The sequence below is a fragment of the Diadema antillarum genome, unplaced genomic scaffold (assembly GCF_040938485.1).
Source record: "Diadema antillarum isolate AM-2024a unplaced genomic scaffold, OU_Dant_1.0 seq00000135_RagTag, whole genome shotgun sequence".
Classification (NCBI taxonomy): domain Eukaryota; kingdom Metazoa; phylum Echinodermata; class Echinoidea; order Diadematoida; family Diadematidae; genus Diadema; species Diadema antillarum.
In genome coordinates, this window is record NW_027271212.1 from 625,703 (window position 1) to 649,669 (window position 23,967).

General features: G+C 40.7%; 1 protein-coding gene across 1 annotated transcript; it reads right to left on the bottom strand.

Moving 5' to 3' along the window:
* Positions 1-241: 241 nt before the first annotated feature.
* LOC139727511 (uncharacterized) lies at positions 242-23,336 on the bottom strand. Its single transcript, XM_071638485.1, has 18 exons — positions 23,234-23,336; positions 16,325-16,582; positions 15,420-15,981; positions 14,886-15,022; positions 14,096-14,247; positions 12,676-13,277; positions 12,348-12,449; positions 11,627-11,899; positions 11,008-11,094; positions 10,015-10,230; positions 8,175-8,325; positions 7,336-7,449; positions 5,634-5,897; positions 4,926-5,050; positions 4,177-4,338; positions 2,898-3,001; positions 2,318-2,431; positions 242-825 (listed from the first exon to the last, which is right to left on the bottom strand). Exons 2-18 carry the CDS (start codon positions 16,565-16,567, stop codon positions 676-678), a joined length of 3,558 nt encoding a protein of 1,185 aa, XP_071494586.1. The 5' UTR covers positions 16,568-16,582; positions 23,234-23,336; the 3' UTR covers positions 242-675.
* Positions 23,337-23,967: the final 631 nt, after the last annotated feature.

Consider the following 23,967-nt stretch of genomic DNA (forward strand, 5'->3'; position numbering starts at 1 on the left):
ATTTGACTCATTTTCCCTGATGCCTGGTGTATTTACCACTCAATGGATCTCAAGGCCAGAGTTTTCATTGGTCTTGGCAACCTCTTTTAGTGTTACAGGTGCATGTCAAAAGATTTCAGAAATTGCATGCTGACTGGGAGAACTTGGATCCACTATCTAGGGCTGCTACTTTGCAGTGATTTCAGTCATTCTAACTAACAAGGCATTATCAAACTCCATGTTATCAACACCTCAGCTCCTGCATTATCACTTCTTGGTAGCTACGGATACCTGTCTTCATGGCAACTTGCCCCAGTAAAGCTGCCCATCTCTTTGGATTGAGGGATGGCTGGTATATCTCTCTCTCCTTCCTCTTTCTCTGTATGTAAAATTCTTTAATACGCCATAAATCTGAGAATTGTTCCTCGCATTCTGTCATTTAGCCTTCAATCAATGTCCTCCACTTCACACCCAGCACATCCAGCACCAGGGCGAAATGAGATGCATCGTCAGTCCATCCCACAGGAAGAGTTATCACTCCAGTGTCGCCTGCGATGGGACACGCCCCTTGACACGCCCCCTTGACACGCCCAAGCATCCATGGTCCACATGAGGTATAAATATAAAAAGCAGGGATCAAGGGGGGACAGGGGCAGGGGAGGGGAAGAGTTTGTCCGTGGAGGCAACCGGAAGATGCTAGGGGCTGTGCTTCTTCTTGACGTGCCTCTTGTTGGCGTGCTTCTTGACGATGCCCGCCACCTTGGTCTTGTGGTCCAGCATCTTCAGGATGGTACCTTTAGCCTCCTCCAAGTGCTCCATGACGTACTGACTCCGCTGCAAGGACCCCTGGGATAGAAGACACAAAAGGAAGAGGAGATATCAGTCCCTGACTCTGTAACAGTCTAAACCATTCCACAACATACAGGCAACAATACCATACTCTGGGCTTGACAGTAGTGGTGGTCCCATGGCCCAGGGCCACTGAAAATTGAAGTCAGGCCACAAAATTTCCAAAAACGGTTATCTTTTGATGATAAGATTCAAAGTGGATTGTTATGTTTTCTTCTATTTCAGACCCATACATTTCTTTTTCAGGCGACTAAAATTTCATATCTAAAGATTTCAGGTGGCACGAACAGGCAACCACAGAAAAAAAAGGTGGTATCAAGCCAGGCCATAATGACACATCAACACAATACGTAATCTGCCATATATTTTATGAGCATAATATTTTGCGAATCAGTATTTATCACTCATATTCAAAAAAATAGTTACTAATTTCTGAACTTTGACATGATACATGCTGCATTTCCTCCACAAGAGGCAATGGTTTTTTTTGTGTGAATCTTTAATTTGATGAATATCGGTCAATTTCCTATTTCATTGAAAATGTAAACACTGTGCTGTAACAGATTTTTATTTCTTATTTTTTCAAATGACACCCCTTGTATCTATAAAATTGCAAACTCCTGATCTGAAAAAAAAAAAAATCTTTGTCGAAATTATACACAGGGTTCCCATAGAAATTTGAAAACAGAATTCCATGACTTTTCCATGACTTTTCCATGACTAAATTGCTGCTCTCCATGACTCCTTTCTGGCACAGTTTCCAAAATCAGACACGTTATGATGGCCTCCACCTCCCCTCACAGCCATCCATTCCACCCACTATCTTACTCATGACATGTACATTCTATTATCATTAGTATATGTCCCGGGAGTTATGTAGAATTTGGGATGTCACAAAATTGGGAAAAATGGAAATCATGAACACCAATTATAATAGCAGAGTATGATCACAGAGTATGAGAGTTGCGAAACATGACAAACTGGAAAGCTGCCATAGCCAAGAGGTAAATGCAATTCCATGACTTTTCCATGGCTTTTCACAAATTTTCCAAATTCCCTGACTTTTCCCTGACTTTCATGACCACAAATTTTTCCAGGATTTTCCATGACTGTGGGAACCCTGTATACAGCTGCAGTTTGTGATCCTAAAAATACAGAGGGCATCATCTCACAAGATCTATTACAGCACATCTTCAAATCTCTTTCGATATAAACATAACAAATCATGTGGTCTAAACAGTAAAATACCCTACCCCTAACTTTTATCCTACAACCATAACAATTGTTGCAGTCAAGTGTCCATCTCACTTCTGTAGAAATTAAAACCGCAAAACCCACACAGCAAAGAAAATGAGACTATACAAAACTTGAGATGGAACAAAACACAGACTTAGCAAATAGTTTTATCGACAGGTCTGAAGCAACTGAGAGGGATCTGATTCCTAGACCCCAAGAGACCCCTACGCTGAGTCTCCGGGGGTCAACCTACCTGAACCAGCTCAGAGATCTTGTCTGTCTCGGCCTCCTTCAGTTTAGACGCCGTCCCAACCAGACCCTCCTTGATCATCTTCATCTGGTCGTACACGTCCTTCTCTAAGGAATTCTACACGGAGACGGAGAAAACGCCAACGTTGGAATTTTTATAAAGAATCAACCCTGTTCACAAATCCAATGGCTATGAAATTCAAAACCAGATGACGCAAGTTTGCCGCTCTAAGCTTGTTGACAATACATGTAATATGACTGAGGAACATATGTATTTCATTCATAATTTGATTGTCACATTATAAAAAGTGATGGAAATGAATCCAGAACTCTGTAAAAAAACCAACAAACAACAAAAAATTTCAAGATGTCGCCTAGGCAAAAAACAAACAAACAAACAAACAAACAAACAAACAAAACAAAACAAAACAGAACCACAGAAATGCAGTGAAATTAATTCAAAAATTCATACATTTGAATATGTTCTCATGTATATTACGTTTTCCAAATCATTATTGTATAAACAACAAGGAGACTTTCAAAATGTTCCACTAGCTTTACTAAGCTAGGACAAGGTAACTCACCAAGTCGTCAAACTGGTAGACTATGTGATGGATCTTCCATCCGTCAGCCTTCTTGAGGATACCTCGCTGGTTGGCGATCTCATGGATTCCAATCTTCTTCTCATCTGCACGGGTGGAAACAAAGGCAATAACGTCACACCATTGGTCAGTGCTCACATATGCATTAAACAGGGCTCGACTTTAGCGGGGGCCTGTTGGCCCAGGGCCCACTAAAAATTGATATCAGGCCACCAAAATTTTCAAAAAGATTATTGTCCAGTGGCCCAGATGAGGCAACTAAGATTCAAAACGGACTGTTATGTTTCCTTTTATTTTCACCAAAATTTCAAACTCACAGATTTTAGTGGCCCAAATGGTCCACTACAGAAAAAAAAAAAATTAGAGTCGAGCCCTACGTAGGAGTCCATGGAAATCTAGACCGTGTGTGGATTCATCTTGTTCTTTTCCATATATCTATCATATTGGCGAAATAGTGTGCTCTACTAGAAAAGTCAGCTAGGTTTGGCAATGCAAAATTAACATACTGCAGCTGGTTCCATTCATGGCATGCATGTCCTATTCACATATTCACTTTAAAACTGTGAGAGATTTTTCTCATACACTAGGTAAGTACTCTAAAGGAACAAAGGTTTGAGGCATGAAATTTTTGCATATTGCCACAGGCATTCAGTGCATATAGTGTTGACAAGAACTTTCGTGTGCATTCTAATTTTGCGAATCTTGGCTCTTGTGAAATTTTCAAAATTAAAATGCACGCGAACATTTCTGGTTTTACAGTACCTACATGTATTATTTGGTGTCCACAGTACATGCAGACTTGCCTTCCTCTCATCAACTATGATGTGCTACTGTGGAAAGCATTCACAGTATTTGTCCTCTTATTTCAATTTCTACAAATCATTTCTAAATGAAGGACTTCTGTAATGTGAAGAGCTGATATACCACAAGTGCCACTCGCTTGAGGCGACACATGTACAAATGTGATATCATGGAACTCCAGCATTTTTGACATCTGCACATGGGACCAGTGACGCTAGATACCCTACCATCCATCTTTATGCTAATCCCCTCTCTCCCCTCCCCTTGCAAATTACAAATTAAGTCTCTTCGGATCACTGTATCAAATTCTATTGAAATTGTGCATCAATGTGGTGGCAATGGGACTGAAAGGGTTATACAAAATATCAAGACTCTGAATGCTCATTCCATATGCAGGTAAGTTAAAAAACTACCTTCAGGGAGAAAAAAAAAAGTCTGTGCAACACTAGGCTGGCCATACCTTTAGGCTTGACGTCCGAGTATCTCTCAAAGTGGTTGTGGGCGGGTTTCCAGGACTGCCGATAGGTGTCGACCAGGCGAGGGCATGGTCGCTTGAAGAACTGGACCACCTTTAGTGCCTCAGCCTCAGCAGATGCCGCCGCTGCCGCTGCTGCTGCAGCAGCTGTCGGGAGAGGGTGAATACAATAATTTCAGATTTTATCTATCTATGGGGGCACCATTTGGTTATAATCATGCTTTCCATTATCCAGGAGTTAAGATCAAGATTGATCCTAATATTTCAGGTCAACATAGCTTCTTACAGAGTAGGAAAGACTCAAAACATTGTCTCCTTGAGTTAAGGTCACTGTATCACATCAATTCAAATATATACTGCATAGGACATAGTTTGAACACAGGTGGACCTTGTTGTAACAAACTGCTTGGGACTATAGAGATTTCCTTGTTATATCAGGGATAAAAACAGAACAATATAAACGGAATAGGACCAACAAAATCACTATATTGTATGAAGTATCATTCCACTGAATCAAAATCATCTCGAACCGAAAGTTCAAATTACAACAAAACATCACCACAATGAATGAGACATTTGAGTTTCTCTAATATTCTTCACTGAAATCCATTCCCAAAATGTTGTGAGTACCAGTGTATTGCAAAGTATTGCAATGGCCACCTCAATATCAGTGAGAGGGTTTGATAAGGGCCGATGCTACTGGTGGGAGGGTTTGTTGAGAGCCATCAACTCACCCTTGGCAGCATTCTTCTTCTCCTTCTTCTCCTTCTTGTGAACTTTGAAGGGAACCTTCTGCTTGGTTTCCTTCTCGTCGTCAGTTGACTGGTCCTCCAGCATCATGGGATGCTCCGAGGCGATGCTGAGATGAGATGGGAGGAATTCAGAGAGCATGGGTGTAACAGCAACTTTTAGACACATTGATCAAGACGAGACACACACACACTTCAGGAAAGGTCAATATCAAGACTGCACACAATCCAAAGCAGTGCTTCTCAACCAGTGGGCTGTGACATCAACCAAAAATAAAGTTAATAAAAGATACATATTCCATCTAACTAGGCCTTTGTAGGGGCTCAAGTTGGCCTCATGTTAAAAAAGGTTCAGAAGCACAGATCTAAAGGACAAATGACTGGTGTAGTTTTCTTTCCTTTTGGTAGGGGCATATGGAATGTCAGGTTAGTTTCGGCTAGAGAAGTCATGCTATAGTAGAATAAACCAATTCCATGTCAATCCCGCAAGTTTTGACGAGCAGCAGAAGTCAAAGTAAAATTATCAATAATTCCACATTTTTTTGACAGAGAAAAAAGTAACATGTAAGACACTTTCACTGCAAACTTTGTTCCCCAATAGTATCTTATCATCTTCTACTGACAGTGCATGCAAATTTCATGTCCAAAAGCAGAAAAATTTCTCTTTTAAAGTTAAGTACAAGCAAGTCTTACATGTGCTGCTGTTTCCTTGGCTTCTTCCGAGGCGACGGCCCGACCTCCTCCGTGCTCCCGACAGAGGGCGCCAGACTGCCCACGCTGTTTTCATGTGCCAGACCCAGGCCGGAGGTGGCTAGTGATGTGGAGAGGTCGAGGCCGTTGGTGTCTGATTCCAGCTTGATGCGCATGGAGCCACTACCAGTGGAGAGGGGTGCGGTGTCTGTACTCGTCTCTGAGGCATTGCTGTTCTCTGAATTCTGACTGCTTGGCAGACAATCACTGGTGGAAGACAAAAAAGAAGGAGGAAGAACATTTATCCCTTTAAGTACACCTCGCAATTATTCCAGGTCATTAAATTAGGTACGGTGCACACTCCTGTTAATTCAAAATTCTCATTACAACAAAGTAAAAATTCATGTCCTAAAATTATCATGTATATATTCTAATGTACTTTACTGTTCAGCTACAACATTTCGAGATAATGAAAGAGAACTGCAGGTCCCGGGAACTTAGATACAAGGGGAGTCATCTGTAATTGCACACACTGTGTTTGTATTAAATGGAAGATATGGACAATCACATTGTAGTTATAAACACTTTGTCAAACAACTGCAAAATCTATTATCATGAAATCTATGCAGTCTGCAAAAACAGACAAACAAACAAATAAACTGCGCCATTGGTTATGTTGCCCCCTTGTGTCATGTGGGGCTATTTTCATTCCGCCGGAGAGCTGCTTTTACGTTCTAATAAAGTTCCAGGAGAATTGCAGTAGAATCGTGTGAGTGTATCCTTCCTTACTGGCGCCGAGCATAGAATGGCAGTCAGAGTTGGTCACTTCAAATTATAATTTCTCACTACAAAATTTTGATGCAATTCACAAATTAAACAGGCAAAACGGAGGGAAACTAATCAGTCATATGATTTTTTATTTTCAAATACCGACTTCTCAAGCCAATCTCAAGCATGAATAGCTACATGTAGCTCTAAACTCTACAGAGCAAACCACACGTTCTTTGATAAACTTGAAAGTCCTTTCAAATGCACCCTGGATGAGGTACTCAGATAAAGTAAAACTCGTTCCTTCGTCCTTCCTAATCTTTCTTGGTCACATTAACTCTTTTCTCTCTAGCAGGTACATTCTTCTGTCTACACCTAGGACCTTATTTCATCTCAAATCTGACCAAGACCACACTCCCCCCCCCCCCCCACCACAATCTAGTTTATGCTTTGATCGTTCATCATTCATTCATTTACAACCACATCTCTACAATGTACATGTTAAAGGGATAGTACAGTATTGGTGGAGATGAGAATTGGGCTTTTAACTTTTTGTAAGATACCAAGAAAACACTTATAAAATAGTACAGAGCATACCATTTTCAGAGGAATTCAAAGTTTATTTGATGAAAATCGGGTTTGGAATGACTGAAACATCCAAAAACAAAGTAAAACAAAGCAATCGTAATAAAATGTGGGTCCCACACTTTATTGAATCACTCTGTATTGGATATCTCAGCCATTTCAAAACCAATTTTCATCAAATAAACGTTGAACTCCTCATGGAATTACATGCTCTTTCATATTTCATAAGAGGTTTCTCATTATCTCACCAAAAAATGTTAGAAACCTGAAATTAGGTCTCAACCAAAACTATACGATCCCTTTAAACTTTGTTTGTCCTTTGCACTGGTAGGCAGCATTTCAAACCCCCTACCTTGGCTTGGGTGAGTTTGTTGTGACTGGTATCCTTGTGATTTCAACTTTGATCCCAGGGCTGCCTGGTCGAGAGGTCACTGCGCTGGCCATGACCGGCTTTCTCACACCAGCTCTATCACAGAGGAAAACGTCAGAGCATTTTAGACACAAGGAGAGGAAATGATAGAAATGGCAGAAAAACAACTTCTCTCCATTCTTTCTGCAGGCTTTATTTTGATTCAATATTTTCTCAGGAAATTTTCTGAGATATACAGAATTTTAACATTGCATCAACTATGCCTTGACAAAATATCTCATTTAAGATAAAAATCTCTGTGTGTCTGTGATTATCATTTAATAAATCAGTTTGGCCAGGCAGAAAATCAAGTCATGATAAATAATCACGTGATTTCATTTTTTTTTTCTTTTTTTCCTTCTCTCTCTCTCTCTCTCTCTCTCTCTCTTTTTTGTATGGAACTGGCCTCGATTTTTTTTCTTTTTTTATATTCCAGAGCAAACAAACAACACAGGAATAACAGTTCAAACAGAAAAGCTTCTGTCCAACAGGACCAACACTTGCTGTCGAGCAGAAGCTTGGTGGTCTAGTGGAGATGACGTCTATCCGGAGATCAGGAGGTTGTAGGTTCAAATCCTGCTTGAGTACGTACGCCCATGATTTTTTTTATCATGGCTACTCACTAAAACACTTATCAATTCAGTGCTTATTTACTTTGAAAATCTTCTAATTTTTTTTTTCTCTTATCTCTATGAATTTTCACATCCTCATTGGACCTTGACATCTATACTGTATCAGAAAGAAGGAAAACAATGAAAATGGATGACTTCAGTTAGACTCACACTTCATTATTCCGTTTTCTGAGGATACTCGGCCTTGGGGAAGCACTGGCATTGGTTACCGAGGGGGGCGTGGCCTGGCCCGTTGCCAGGCCCATGGCAGTGGGCGGGACTTGAGCCATTGAGAAGGCTGGGATGCTACCGTCAGCAGAGCCTAGGGTAGGAGAAAAGAACAATTACATTGAGAAGACAGCAGACGCAAGATACATTCTTTGCTGCATTTCCATTCATCTGATTTCAACAAGAAGTTTTTGCACCTCAAACTGAAGAAGAGGAGAAATATCCTGTAACTTCTAAATAATGGCGGAGAAACATAGCAACTTGTAACATCTATAATCTAGCTTCTCTTATGTAATACACATTTGAGAGACAGCAAAGTAAATCAGCAATTTACTGTATGCCTTATGTAATGAGAGCATAGTTGAGAAATTTGGGTTGATGTGTGAGTTAATGTACAAAAACATACTCATAGAAATTTAAAAACATTCTCATACAGGAATTTTGTCTTTGGATGTGGCATAGTGACAAGATTACAACACACTTTCAAAAAGTCACACCACAACTTATATCACTCACATGTACTAAATCAAAGCCTAACAAACCACAGAAATCAAAGGGAACACAGCACGAGGATGAACTGTTGCTATACTACAAGATCCAAAACTGGTTAAAATACACACAAATACAAGAAATCAACAGAAAAATGCAAATACTTAACATGAAGTTATAAATGAAAGTTTTAAAATAAAGTGTAAATAACACATCACAGTGTGTATTACTGCATCATATGTTCATGTCAACCTGATATTCTTATTCATCATTTTGGTCCACACAAGTTGTTGAAAATTTGAGATGTAAATGTCTTTAAATACAAAGATAAAGCCAGCTGTTGTCACTTGAAAAAAAGAAAAAAAAAAAAAACTATTTGATTATTAAACAAGTATGCTCACTACAAGTATGACCAGGGACTACAGAACACATCGTTAGGCAACATGCAGTGTGCGTGTCCAGTAACATACAAATCACAGCCAAAGAGACATGCAATACAATACTGTGTCTTTTGCTGTGTGGGAAACCTATACACTGACATTGGGGAACTCACCTAGCAAAGCAACAAAAAAAAGTAAGTTTCAGAGCTTTTTAATTTTTTTATCATTCAATCAGACCATGCTAGAATTTGATTCAGATGAGTTCATTTCTACACCTGGGTATATGAAAACTGAAGAATACATGTTAGTTAAATCAAAAATTCAACACTACTACCACTTCCCTCTATCAAAAAAAAGAAGAAAAAAAAAGAAGAGAAGACATATTTGACACAGATCTGAAACAAGATACACGGTCACATCTAAGCAAGTGAAATAACTTGTTCCCACCAAGCTACTGTACATACCATGCATTTCACACGCATTTTGATTTGGTGGATCAGGACTTGTACAACAATGTTGCCGGTGGTTGAAGTCATGTCAACAACTATGGGACGGACTGAGAATAAGTATGCTCCCTTTGCAAAGAGCAAATTTAGCAATACCTCAGCTCGGAGAGAACATAATATTTTATCTGTGTTGGAAGAAGATGTGTTCTGGCTAAATGCTAATTTTGCAAATATTGGTCATCTCTTGAAATCTGTGAAAACAAAACCACTGCAAAATAAATGGCATGTACAGTATGTTGGGAATGTCAGGCAAAGGAGGAGAGGTGTAATGCATTTACAGAACACAATTTAGAAATTAAAAAGAGGGAGTTCAAAAAAAAAAAAAAAGGTCAAACACCAAACAAGCTAAATCTAGCAAACCAATAAGGACTCCAAACACATGCCACCCACTCCTGGCTTTGGACCGACCTTCACCCAAGCTAGTGCTGGGCACCCCTCCTGCGGCATTACCCTGCAATCCGATGGGCCGTCGGGGATCCGTGCCCACCATCATGGTTAGCTGGCCCGGTCGCCCGGGGGCGCCACCGATATTGGTTGCATGGGCGGCGGCGGCCACGGCGGCTGCCATAGAGCTGTTCTGGCCGAGGGAGGGTCCGGCATGGATAGGCATTCTGTGCTGGCCATCTAGAGAATGAAGCAAAGGAATACCTCTATGAGATATTTTCCCTATACTCTAAAGTCAATGTAGTCAGCCATATGACAACACTTCTTTATCCTCATAATAAGTAGAGATGGATGTTGGGCCTTGATAAAGGATTACCAAAAAAAAAAAAATCAAATTTACCAATTTCATATCACCAATTTATTCTTCACTGATATAAATCTGAATACGTTGACACCTCAGGGTTTAACTCCTTTTACAGAGAAAGAAACACATGTTAAATGACAAATAGTCATTTCATCTGCTTCTAACAATTCTATCTCTAGACTGGAATTTATTTCAGGCATCCAAGTTTCTAACTTTGGTAAAACTGAGGCATACTTTGTAATTGCTATGCAGAATGTCAGAATGCTCCTTTTTAGAGATCTGAACATCAAGTCAGAATGTCCTGTTCAAGTACTTAATATCCAGTGATATCATATCTGCCAACCTCGAAACAGAGCACACTAAAATCAAAGGGAAGTAGAATTTGCAAATACATCTCACACACCTTAATATCAATAGATTTTAAGAAAACAAGAGGGGAATAGTTTGCAGGTGTGCAGAATGCAGAGGATTTCCTTGCATACTTAGAGTTGTCGATCACATACAAAATCCTGATTGATCCTTATCATCATAGAACAGAATGACCCCCAAACAACAGACACACTGATACAAACATATAAGTAGAAAAACAGGCATGATCCTATATGCAAGCTCTGAATATGAGTAACAAAGTTGAGATGCTCTCATTTACTCACCCAGCGCTGGTCTGATGGTGGTGGTTGGGATGGGGTTGAAACCATGGCGACCCTGGAATTGCTGCATGCCAACATGAGGGTGGTATGCTGAGAATGGGCAGACAACAGGAAGATGTGGAGGTGATCAGTAAATTAGCAACACGGGCACAGAAAACTAGCCTCCCCAAAGACTACCCATAGCACAAAACAATAGTTGGGCAACAAATTTCACTGCAAGACGTTTTTGCCAATGCATTTAACAGAATCCAGACAGTGAAGGAAAAAGGAAAACAGCTAACCAAAATGTAGGTGAATGCATAGCTAACAGCATAATTAAATATCTTTCAAAGACAGATCACTTATTTTACAGTTTCACATTTTGGAATTTCCTGTCAAAATTATAAGTTGGAGCAACAAACTGATATCACAGATATCTCTATATCTATTTCAAGGCCATCTCTAGACCTATGTCAGTATGTTACTTATCTCTGTTGCAGCCCTAAATGTATGAAATTTTGTAATATTGTTCAGTTTTTTATTGCAATTTGTGACTAAATACAAAACATGTGATGGGACAAAAAGAAGTACACTCTCATCTACTTTACTATTAAAGATAGAAGGTAAACTTGACGTTTCTCACCTATCTGATCATGATGGTAGAAGTAGGAGAGCGCCACCCCGGGAGGCGGTCTCTCCATCTTCACCTCGCTGCTCGCAGTTGCCGTGGCGAGCTGGGCCTGAGCAAAGGTGGAGGCCAGGGTGCTGGGGAGGCTGGATGCGGCGGTGGAGCTGGATACGCCCGGTGAGCTGCGGTGCATCTGGATGTAGGCGGCCGTGTGCTCCGGGCCGAGGCCGGCCGGTCCCGGGATGCGTGGGGCCGTCGTTATCTGCTGCTGTCTGGGATATACCTTGGCTGTGGAAAGATATCAGAGGAGCACGAAATCAAGCTCACCATATCTGGTGGACAGAATTTATCAATGACTGCATAACATGGCCCCATAAATTGACAGGGGTAATTGGTCCAGTATGCACCAGAAATGCACAGAAGAACACAGCTACATTTGAACTCTTGGAACCCCGATATTCTACAAACGAAGAAAGCTTCACAAAATTTCAGGCATGTCTATCTTTTTTAGCCATGAAAACTGATGATGTAAGTTTGCAGATGCTATGTGAGAAAATGACATCTGACAATATATCCCGCAGAATTTCAATTTTCAAACAGAAAACAAATATATATTGAAGTAGGTGCTTCTGCTGTACCCAGTTTGGGGAATGATGGCACCTCTGTTTATTGACCAATAGTATTTTCTTGCATAGCGCAGTACTTTTTAAACATCCGCAGACGGTACCCGACTTACCAACAGGGATGGTTCCCGCTGAGGAAGCAATTGGCTGCGACGGACCGGCGGTCGCTGTTGAAGTAGGTGGAATGGTAGCTCTCACGATTGGATGGGCCGAACCTGTTAGAGAACACATGTTTTTGTTGTTTTTAATTCAAAATATAGATAACATCATGCACACACCATCACGTTATCTTTCACAAGTTTGACACATAAAATGTTGCTAATGGGATGAATTTTACACCAACTTTACTTCCTTCCAAGAGTAGGTGATATGTCTTTTTTTTTACCTATAAAAGTAGGCATAGTCTACTTGATATCACACTTCAAAATGAAAAGAACTCACTTTGAGGCACTCCAGGTGTTGGGGAAGCTGTTTGTAGGACCCCACCCACACTCGTCATCACCTGCGGCATCATGTGACCTGGTAGACCCCCGGCGGCGTGGGCGGCACCCGCGGGCGGTATCCCGGGCCACTCTTTGCCAACGATAAATGCCTGCCGCGGCTGCCATGAGGGCCGCTGCTGCTGATGGGGTTGTTGCTGCTGGGGAGTCAGCTCCGTTCTCACTGGCTTCCCATCTACCCTCATCTCCATACGCCCCTCGGAACGGATCTCCACCTTGGCCTCCGCCAGCCTGGCACCGCCCTCTTCCAGTCGGTCACCTTTGACCTCCATCCCCTGGCCCACTTTGCCCACCGTTGCCACGGCGAGCTTGACGCCTGCCACCCGCTCCTCTCCAGCCTTGGCGTCTCGCTTGCTGCCATCGCCGGACCGCTCCAGGAAGGATTCCGTCCTGGAAGACGGCCGACTGTCCGTCTTGCCGTCACCCTTTGCGACCGCATCTGTCTTGGTGTCCTTCTTGATGACCATCTTGAGTTCCACCTTGGCTTGGGCGGAGCCATCTGGCTTGGTGCCCTGGCTTGACGGAATCATCTGAGGAATCAACCTGCAGAGGGCAGGAGGTATCACGCATTACCTTCCACTGAATTTTTATCACGTATCATGATTTTGTCTTACGTGGCTGCTAAGGAAGTGATGGATATGCTTGTAAACAAGCAGACCATGGGAGGGATGACAGTAAGTTCCCACTGAAGGACATTGCAAGAAGGATAAGTGCCTTGCCTAGGGGGGCACAACGACTGCAGCCTGAGAGACTTGAACCACGGACTTCAAGATTGATAGTCCATGGTCTTATCCACAAGAGCTGATTGAGACACATAGCACTATATATTTCATGTCTTACACTGATAGAGAAACAAAATTGGGAAATTGTCAGAGAAGATATTAAAGCGTCGAGTTGCAGTAGATTTCGATACTTCATACATTCCAAAGTGCTTTATGCACTGCAGCGAGGGAGGAATCTTGATAAATGTGCCACTACCTGTTCATCCAATGAATGGTCTCAAAACAAATTAACAAGACAAGAGAGGAATGTTCTCTTACAAGCATACTATATATGCCATATATTTAGCGAGTCTTAATTTTTCGCGAATCGGGACTTGCCGACAATTTCGCAGGTGGTTAAATTCACAATCGTGGAGCACAGTAATGAACAGAAAAATGTATGTGTGCACATTGCATTCATGTCGGGTTTAGAGTTAATATTTTAGAGTGCTGTTAAATTCATGATTGGGACATGATTCGCAAAATTAACGAAAATAAAAACCTCACGAGCTATATGGCATATACAGTAATCAATATCTTCTCAGCTCTGGCAAATTGCATCTTGGCACACAGGCTCAAGAAAACTGTTTGATCATTTACCTGAGAGTCTCTGGCACTGCCTGAGGCTGGGGCTGGGATGTGGGGAGAATGGCAGCAGGCGAAGGCGCCCTCGCTACAGCCCCAGAGGCTAATACTCCCGGTGAACTGGCACGCTGTGTCAAAAGATGAACTTGCCCTGGTGCATGATGGCGCTATTTTACAAGAGAAACAAATATCATACTAAATGACACTCAAAAAAAAAAGTGTCATCATGCTCATTAATCACAGAAATGGAAAAGGTTGAAGAAAGTTCTATCATATACTCATCCAAATCCTTATACCCCCCATCTCACTAGACAGCAATTCCGCTATGACCTCAAAAATCAACAAAGCATGACATAACATGGCTTGATTGCTTCAAATCTTCCCCACCATATCTTCATCGATTCAGAAGCATGAAGAGTCACCTCAAAGTTTTGAACATTTCCAAAACTTCCACAGTGAGGGCACGGCCGTTTTACAGTGCATTAAAAGCGGCATATTCATAGCTCTTGCATGGTAGCAATGCGCAAAGCATCACTTGAACGTATTAAAAGTGGCTCCAATCACCCTTGAAAATTTCCACTTTTTACAGTATTACGCAAAACAAGAATGAACATCTTTTTTTTTCTTCATGTACACAAAGAAAGACAAAATTTCTTTGAAAAGAATGAAAAATGGAGGAGCGTATGAAGAAAACAATGTGTCTCTCCCCTCCCCCCCCCCCCCCCATCAAAAAAAAAAAAGGGGTGAATGGAAGAGTTGCTAATATGCCACAGGGATGAATAGAGCAAGAGACAGAAAGGCTTACTGGATAGCCATAGACAGGCTGCTGAGGGAAAGAGGTGGTCGTAGCCACAGCACCCTGTGGTACCCCTGCCCTGGTCAGAAGGGCGGTGGTGATGCCTGGTTTGGTGCTGGTCAAACCCACTGTAGCTGTGGCTGCACCTTCACACAAAGAAATAAAAAATATCGCATATAGAAAAATAAGTTAGGAACTAGATGGAGACAAGAATAAAAACAGACTATATTAACTCAAGATATTTTACTATTCATTTTACCCATTTACCTCACACACTCTTGAAGACTACATCCACTATCAAATCTACTCAACTGTTGATATTCACAAAATGTAATGACTGATTTTTTTTGAACACCTTACAATGTCAATCCTTTTTAAAAGCTTACACCAACAACTAAAAAAATAGAAGATCTTGGGCATGACAATTTGTTGTCTGGCTACAGCACATCTTACATTCTTACATAGGCAATCTTATATGTGTTTAAGAAATATTATTTGGCACACATTCAGTCTTTTCATGGAATGAAACAACAGAGCACTAACCCCTCAGTTGCTGCGCTGAAAACTGATGGGAGCCAGGTGCAAACTGCAGCCCACTAAGGTACGGCATCGATCCAGGGACGATGCTGTGGGTCACCGTACCCGGCGGCAGATGCGGTGTCGGCATCGTGACTGCCTTGGTGTGCACCGCTTCCCCCGAGAGGGAATTGGGAGGCAGCTTCTGCACCGAGGGTATACATGTATAGTGGGTAGGTACCCCCGCCTGCACCCCACCAGGCACGCCGGAGGTGCCTGTCACCGGTGCAGGTGCCCTGGTCGGTGCCACTGAGGAGACTGTGGTGGTGGATATCTGACTGCTAGTGGTTGATGGCAGTGTCTGCGTGATGACTGGGGTCTGGATGCGACTGACTACCGGCGCGGTGCTCTGCGGGTGAGACGACGGCAGCACCGGCGGTGCTTTGGTAACAAGGGCTGCTGCTGGAACCACCGTGCTGGTGGCTGGGATGGTGGCTGAAGGTGGGGTGGCTGCTTTGCTTGGTGCAGAGCTGGCCAGGGCTGGCACCGTTTGGTGCTTGAAACTTGGAATGCTGGATTTGATTACAGTCTTTGAAAGACAACAACAGAAACATCATTTATATAAAGTCAATGAAAGCAAAGCAATAGTAAACACATCTACTATACATGTTGTAAGTTAAAGAACACATCTTGATGCATTGCAGTATCTTAATTTTCATTAGGTCAAAGACACACTGTCAATAATTTGATCTGAAGAGATATAATATCACACTACTGTAAAAGTGGGAATTTTCAAAATCATTAACTTTTGAAGAAATAGTCCTCAAACGTCACTGATGTGTTCTACTAATATTGCTGCACTCAATCCACACATTTGGGTGAACTTGTGCTTTAATAATTCCATTTGCCAGAAATGTGAAATCAACACTTACTGGGATGACAGACTCAATGGTGGTCATAGGTGGCTGGGGAGACTCAGTCTGTCTGGTAAAGAAGGGCAGTGTGGCAAGGGGCGGGTGCACAGGCTGCACTATCACTTTGGCCGTCTCCTGCTTCTTCTCTGGCCCCGCCTTCGGGGCTGTCCCTTGCTGCTGGGGCGGGGCCTGGCCAGAGTTTGTTGCCCCGCCCCCACTTCCTCCTCCCCCTCCCTGGGAGGGCAACGCCTGGCTGTTCATGTTGCCAATTTTGACCTGTACATACATGACAGAATAGAAGATAAAGGTCACATTAATGAAGTTGACAGTGAGTCAATTGTAGTTATTTTCAAAGGAACCACTGTCCCACTCTTCTGGTACAAACTGCAGATCAAAAGTGACAGTAACAAGAGATATCCAACATCTTATGCTTCAGTCATCGCATTAGAGTCATATCTAAAATATTGAGAAACCAAAGTTGTACAGTTTCTCCCTTGTGTGTAGGTTTGTAATCACTTTATCAGAGTTAGAAAATATCTGTAATCTATTTATCATATAATTCACAATACTATGATATGGATATCTTACTATAAGCACAAGTCACCAGGGGAGGATGTTATATCAGTATTTTGCACTGGTCAATGTCACAAATCTAACATTTTGTAGACATGAAAATTACACTGCAAGGGATCACAGATCTGTATACCGTTATGCACATGCTCTAAGTACGTACATAGAGGAATGCTATTCCAAGGTGCTACATAAGCACTTGCCCGATTGCCCGGGGCAAGTGAAAAATCAAAGTTGGGCAAGTGTTTTGGACCAACTGGAGAAAATGCTTGCCCGAATTGGGCAAGCAAAAAGTATTGAAGCCATTTTTTTCAATCCCCCCTCCAAAAAAAAGCACCATGAAAGGTAGCCATACAGAAGCCAAGAGAAATTGTTTAGTGATTCAACGCACAAAATTCCATTTCCAAAATGCTATGTAACGATCAATCCAAGTCTGTTGCTCCTTTTTGTTTATGCATGCAAATCAATGTGTGCTCTTTATTAAAATGCATGTTTTATTAAGCTCTTGACGTCCGAGTGGTTTTCTATACCAGTTTCTCATATTTTTGGACTTTCTTTTCGGGCAAGTAAAATTCATGTTCGGGCAAGTGTTCTACAACAATTTGAAAATCGGCTTGCCCCACCGGGCAAGTGGTACAAAAAAGTTATGTAGCACCCTGTATTCCTGCAAATAAAATATGAAAAGTATGGTTATAAACTTAAACACAAAATTGCTTGATGCATATCATGTTATTACCACATACAATGTACAATTTTGTACTCAAGATGGCTTCTCAAATGATCAGTTCATGACCAGTCATAATTTCTTATTATCCTTTTGATCTGTAAGTCTTCACCTATTGATATTTCAGTTAGTTCTTTTGACAGGGCAGAAAAGGAAAAACAAAATAACAAGAATTTAAAAAAAAAAATTTGGTGGTTTATTTTGATATTGCATTAAAAAGTATGAATTAACAACATGCACCAAAATATCAATAACCTGTACAGGATTGAATGCTTTTTATAACACAAACTCTAATCACTCCCAATACAGTATTCATTGTCTTTCCAAACGCAAAATAAGACTACTGTTTGGTAAAATCAAACTCATGGAAAAAAATTCCTACACAGTATAATTTTTCCATACTATGTACATTTACATGGTCAGCTTACAGAAAGCAAGTCATGATACAAATATCCCCGGCATAAACGACTTTGTACCACTCGCCCATGCATACATGTACTCTGGATGTATCCTGCACAGAGGACAGAATATGGTTCACAGCACAATGTACATTGTACAAGTTCCTTCCATTGTGCTATTTCAAGAAATTTACAAACCCATTAAACTTCTCCCTGTATTGCAACTTGCTCAAGAAATGAACAGGCAAGCATGTACGTATGTACAAGCTTGTAGCACAGTGTTTGTGGTATGACCCTAGCAGGAGCTCACACAATAGGTACTTCCCCTGCTATGATTCATAACTGGCTGGTATTCTGAATAGTCTACTTCACACTGACTTTTGCACGACGATTTTGCCATTTCATGAAAAATTAATCTGCATCTCCTTGGTGTATCAGAATCCATTAAATAGGACCTAAATGTGCTAAGACTCTACACAGAGTAGGTGCTGTGACCGTAGCCCGCCTTTCACACATACTGCTTTTGAATGAATGCTCCACTTTCACGCATCCACATCTCCGACAAAGTGGGGCTGTCTGCTTAGACTACAAACAGCTCAGGGCCAACCAATGACAGTCAGAGCTGGCAGGTTGCCAACATACATTGTACATCGGGCAGCACCCCGGAGGTTTGCAGAAGCCACCCACACAAAAAGGTAAATCCCTCATAACAGCAGTCAAGGATACTGATACTACACGTACAGTGTACCTACGTACGTGTACGTACAAATTTTGTACATCATGTGGCATGGTTTTGTGAAGTGTGTGTGCTGTGTCCATGTGTGCCTACACCCTTCAGTCTATGGAAAATACTTTACCAGGAATGCATTCACATTTCTTTTTCTCACAGGTTTAGCATAGGTAGGTCAGCAGTAGTATATAATACAATGTATCATAAATACTCACAGGGGATTTGAAAGCTTCGCCATGTAGTATGAATGTGGGATCACATTTACCCACTGTATACAGTGATACGTCTGCCATACTAACTGTACAATCGCAATAAGAAAACTTATCATGCATATCTGTACTTAAACAGATTCCAAACACTAGACCATGCAGTTCATCAAACAATAATTCCAAAGAGTTTGAACAATGGTGTAGGTCATCCACAACATGTGTTTCTTGTGAAGGCCTGGACAGAGATTCTCAAGTCATTTGAGAATGACACACACATCCTGTTTACTGACTTTTTTTCTAAATGTAACGGTATTTGTGTACCAAGGGTATGTGAAAGAGAGAGAGGAAAAAAGGAATTGAATGCTACAGCAATATTTCCCATTGTGGATGAGTAATATCAAAGGTGAAAACTTTGATAATTCTTTGGAATACACAGTTATAAAGAAATATGTATTGAAAACATGTGCACATACAGTCTGTATGAAACTAGTGACATTTAGTGCAATTTGATAGTGACAAGCACTAAGGCCATTTAAGAACAGAAAGGAGTTTCTCATCCTCATGCACATTCGATTTGGCCACTGCATCATTCTTGGTATTACCTAAATGTACAAACTGTAGGTATTTACTATTTTTTAAATGCCACTGTAAATGTCATTTTTTTTTTTCGTATCTTGTTCCCATCCGCACCCTTTTTGAGTAATCACATCAATCTTTCTTTTTATATTTAACATACTTTATGATTAGGGGTAATGATTAATGGGGCAACAGAAAAACCCATCAAAAATTTACCTACCGATTGTGATGTCATGCATGCACCGAGTTAGAATACATCCTCTACAAATGTATATTAACACCATACTATAGTATGTACACTGTATGCATGATCATACCACTAGGCAAGAATTATCAACTAACCAGCTGTACTGTGGGTCTGGGCATGCAGTGTGCTGTCGAGAGAGCATTAGCACGTACTACATCACGAATAGATATGTTGTCTTACCACCCTCGTATGCGCACCATTGTACGCGTGGAGCCCAGCTTGGGTTCAAAGGTTACAGTATGTACAGTTTGTACTTGTGCCCACTGTCGCACTAGCTTACCCACGTATATATGCACTGTCTCTATCAGAAGAATAAGATACCAAACAGTAACTTAGTAAGGACCTCCCACATCAACCTTCCTCTGACAACCCAGACAAGAAAGTTCTTTCTACTTTTTACTGGGCCGTAACAATTTTGGTGAGAATGACGCTGACAGAAAGACAATGTTTATTTGATGAAAATTGTTTTTGAAATGGCTGAGATATCCAAAAAAGAGCAATTCTAATAAAGTGTGGGACCCACACTTTATTACGATCGCTTTGTTTTACTTTGTTTTTGGATGTTTCAGTCATTCCAAACCCGATTTTCATCAAATAAACTTTGAATTCCTCTTAAAATGGTATGTTCTGTACTATATCATAAGTGTTTTCTTGGTGTCTCGAAAAAAGTTAAAAGCCCAATTCTCATCTCCACCAATACTGTACTATCCCTTTAAAGACAACCACTGAGAATGACCTCCATATTCTAACTCCCACACATGTACATGTATACTGAGTGCACTGAAACTCTCAGTGATGTTTTTGTTTTTCACCAATGATTCATACACTACCTGCATCTCTTATTGATAAGGACTGTGTGCGTAAGAAAGTGCAAAGCTGAATGCACAGATATACACATTTGTAGCAATGAATTCCATGATAACATAAAGCAAAGTTCAAAAGAGCATAACAAGGTGTGCAACTCATCTTATCATGTTCAATACTATTACAGAGCAAATTCAAAAGAAACAATACTATACCGCATACAGTGGATAGTGTACATACAATGTACCAAGTAGTGACAAGCTACAGTACATTGTACAATGTATCAACAAAGCCCATATGGGTTATACTACTGGAGGTACTGAATCTTGATATGGTGGCACAAAAATTTCTTCACTTTCTCTCACAATGAGGAGTCCTGTTCCATTTCAAATTACAGCATACATTGTACGTATCAGTATGCCTAACTCAATACGCATCACTAGCAACAATGTGATAGAATTATATTTCTGTCTTGAATCAATACTCAAGGATGATTTTGAGTTTTGTTTTGTTTTGTTTTTTTGATTGGAACTCAAAATTTTCATATTATTTTGATATTTAGGCAAAACATGTACACTTAAAATAAAACAGGAAATCAGATTTAAATCCACAGAATATCATGCCTGCAATACTACAACATCTTAATTTCTTTAACCACAATGTCAAAATGTACCCTGACTGCAATATGTGGAAAAATGTAATTTCTACTTGAATAGGCTGTTATGGTCCTAGTATTACGGTTCTGAGGCCATTACATACAATGTATACTTGGGTGACCAAGTCTGAATGACATGATTATCAAACTACCACAACTCATTTTTCATGCCATCCTAACCCAATGAGAGACAATAACATATACCAGGAATTACACATTGAAAGTAAAATTCTAATATCTATACAATGTACCATGAAGTTTATTAAAAGAAAATCTAACTAAAGAGGATTATAAACAACAACAGACTAATACAGCTGTATGTCCATTACATAATTTACTCATTACTTTGTCTGGAATTTATTTTTGTATTGTTGATACTATCAAGTATTTTTTTTCAATATGTGCCAGTCATAACTCATACATTGTATGTACAACTTCTTAGATGTCATTACAATGGACGAAACAAACATGCTGATTAAGTGCAACTGTTAATCACAAGTTTCAACACACTTGGATTTTCATTTATAGGCCTACATGTGTATGTTGCATTTAATTTCTTTTTTCTTTGCAATGGTGATTTTATGAAGACATACTGTACATGTATACACCATATTAATTATATATCTATTTTTTTGTTTCCACATGATTGAAAGCAAATTTGTGTCATTCACCCAACCAACTCTTTAGACATCTGCTGATGCAGCATAGTACATATACCAAGCAAAGACTTATTAGGGACTCTGGAAGGTAATGTACATACTCTTCATTTTCAACTTAAAGAGCTGGCACATTTCATGCTATCCTATCATTTTGAGCAGCACAATTGCACAATCAATAGACCCCCCAATTGGCCGATGGCCAAGTCGATCTCAAGTCAGCACTCCACATAAATGACTTAGCACTGAATCAGTCACATCCTGTCTGTGCAAATCCACAATTTTTGTGCATGAATGAAATTTTTGTAAATTCCATGAGGAGCCAAGATTTGTGAAATTAAAATGCACACAACAGTTCTTGTATTGACATTCTACAACTGTACATATTTTTAAATGTGTTGATTCTTTGAACGCCAGTGCAAGTGGCAATTTGCCACAAAGGCTGTTGCCCCTGTTGCCTGCGTTGGCTCCAATTGAATTAACGAAAATTTCATGCCATGAAGATGAATATTACAGTATACAAGAGCAGGGGCCACACAACAAATGCCCAAGGCCAGGGTAGGGAGGGGGAATCACACACACAAATATTAATTGTCTACCTAGTCACTTGAACCCTCGGGCTCAACTCAGTCCTCAATAGGTCATTTTTGGTAATCTCAACTGTTTGTAACTAATGACAAATGTAAGGTTAAAAAGGCCAAGGGCAAGGCAAGGGGCAATGTCAATACAGTACTAGTAGTCCTGCACAAGATCAAGAGAAACCCAGAATTATATTAATTTTACAAGATACTGTAGGCCTAATTGCATGTGGTTAGAATTTTTCCTATTGGGGATTTCGTGCAGAGAGCGAAGCTGAAGTGAATTGAGGGAGGCGGAGGGAGCTGACGTGAGCTGAGCTGATGAGCTAAGCTAGATACTAGTAGAAAAGACTTGCTCACACAGCTCATTTCCCTCACACCCGGTCCCAACTCACCAAAAACCGTAGTAACAAAAACATTTTATGTCAACTCAGTACCTTCAAAATCAAAGTAACATTTGCAAAGGTGGAATGATAGCACTAGTGAATCACCACACAACGAAAAGACATGTTTTGTCATTAGTCATCCGCCAAGCAGGGGTAAAATCTGCGAAACGATCAAACTGCATTTCGCAGATAACGTTGCGTTGTTGGCACAAAACAAGCAGTCCTTGCGTGTAGTGGCGTATGGAGATTCGGTAATTCTGTCAGCTACTCGCAGTCTGACATATTTCTGAAAGCAGGTGCATGTTAACACCCTAATCTAGTCTATTCCAATGGTTCTCATAAATCAGCTATCAGTGACATGATTGAGTGAAGTATGAAGATTGTGAATACTTACAAAATTTTTGTTTTCCTTCCGCTGATCAGCGAAAAATCCACAAAATCGTTCGTACGACACTCAGATTTTGGTGACTTCGTTTCCCGTACTTCCGATGTTTGAACCGTGTACCACGCCAGGAATGATGTTTGTCATCCCCCGTTTGATTGGCTAAGGCTATCACAAAACACTGCTGGGTCAAGCATTCTAAAACAACCGATTGGATTGGTTGGATGGTGACCCTAACATGGCTTCGTTGATTCATTGATGGGGGAATTTCCACCAAAGAGCGTAGAGCACTGCGTGCGGCCTCTACACTCTTTGGTTTCCACTCCCGCACCATATATACCATGAATTCATTTTCTTTTCTTTTTTGTTTTTCTCTTACCAGAGTCGGAATATATGACATTAAGAAAATGAACAGATTCAGACACAAGAAGTTCTTTCAAATACATAATAAAAACACATTAATGTTGTTTTGAATGAGCAAGACCATGCAGCCTATTTAACTGCTTAGGTGAAATTTCAGGCAGAGACATACATGAATACTTATGCCTGATGTATGCGTACGGTTCCCCACATACTAGTATTACAGTAGTTGTACAATGGGTTGTACTCGTGTACCTCAGAGTCAACACCGCTGTATGATAAACCATGGAGATACCTCCATGGGTAAACCTTGAAATAATGAGATGTTGTGGTGCTAATTCTAAATTGGGCAATCAAAGATGGGTTTACAAGAATTTCATAAAAGC

Bases quoted from the DNA above. Each gene is read 5' to 3' on its own strand.
- LOC139727511 (XM_071638485.1), bottom strand. From the start codon at position 16,567: ATGAACAGCCAGGCGTTGCCCTCCCAGGGAGGGGGAGGAGGAAGTGGG. The intron at 5,051-5,633 runs GTAAGACTTGCT...ATCTCATCTCAG, and splicing joins CCAAGGAAACAGCAGCACAT to CATCGCCTCGGAGCATCCCA. The intron at 4,339-4,925 runs GTGAGTTGATGG...CTCTCCCGACAG, and splicing joins GAAGAAGAATGCTGCCAAGG to CTGCTGCAGCAGCAGCGGCA.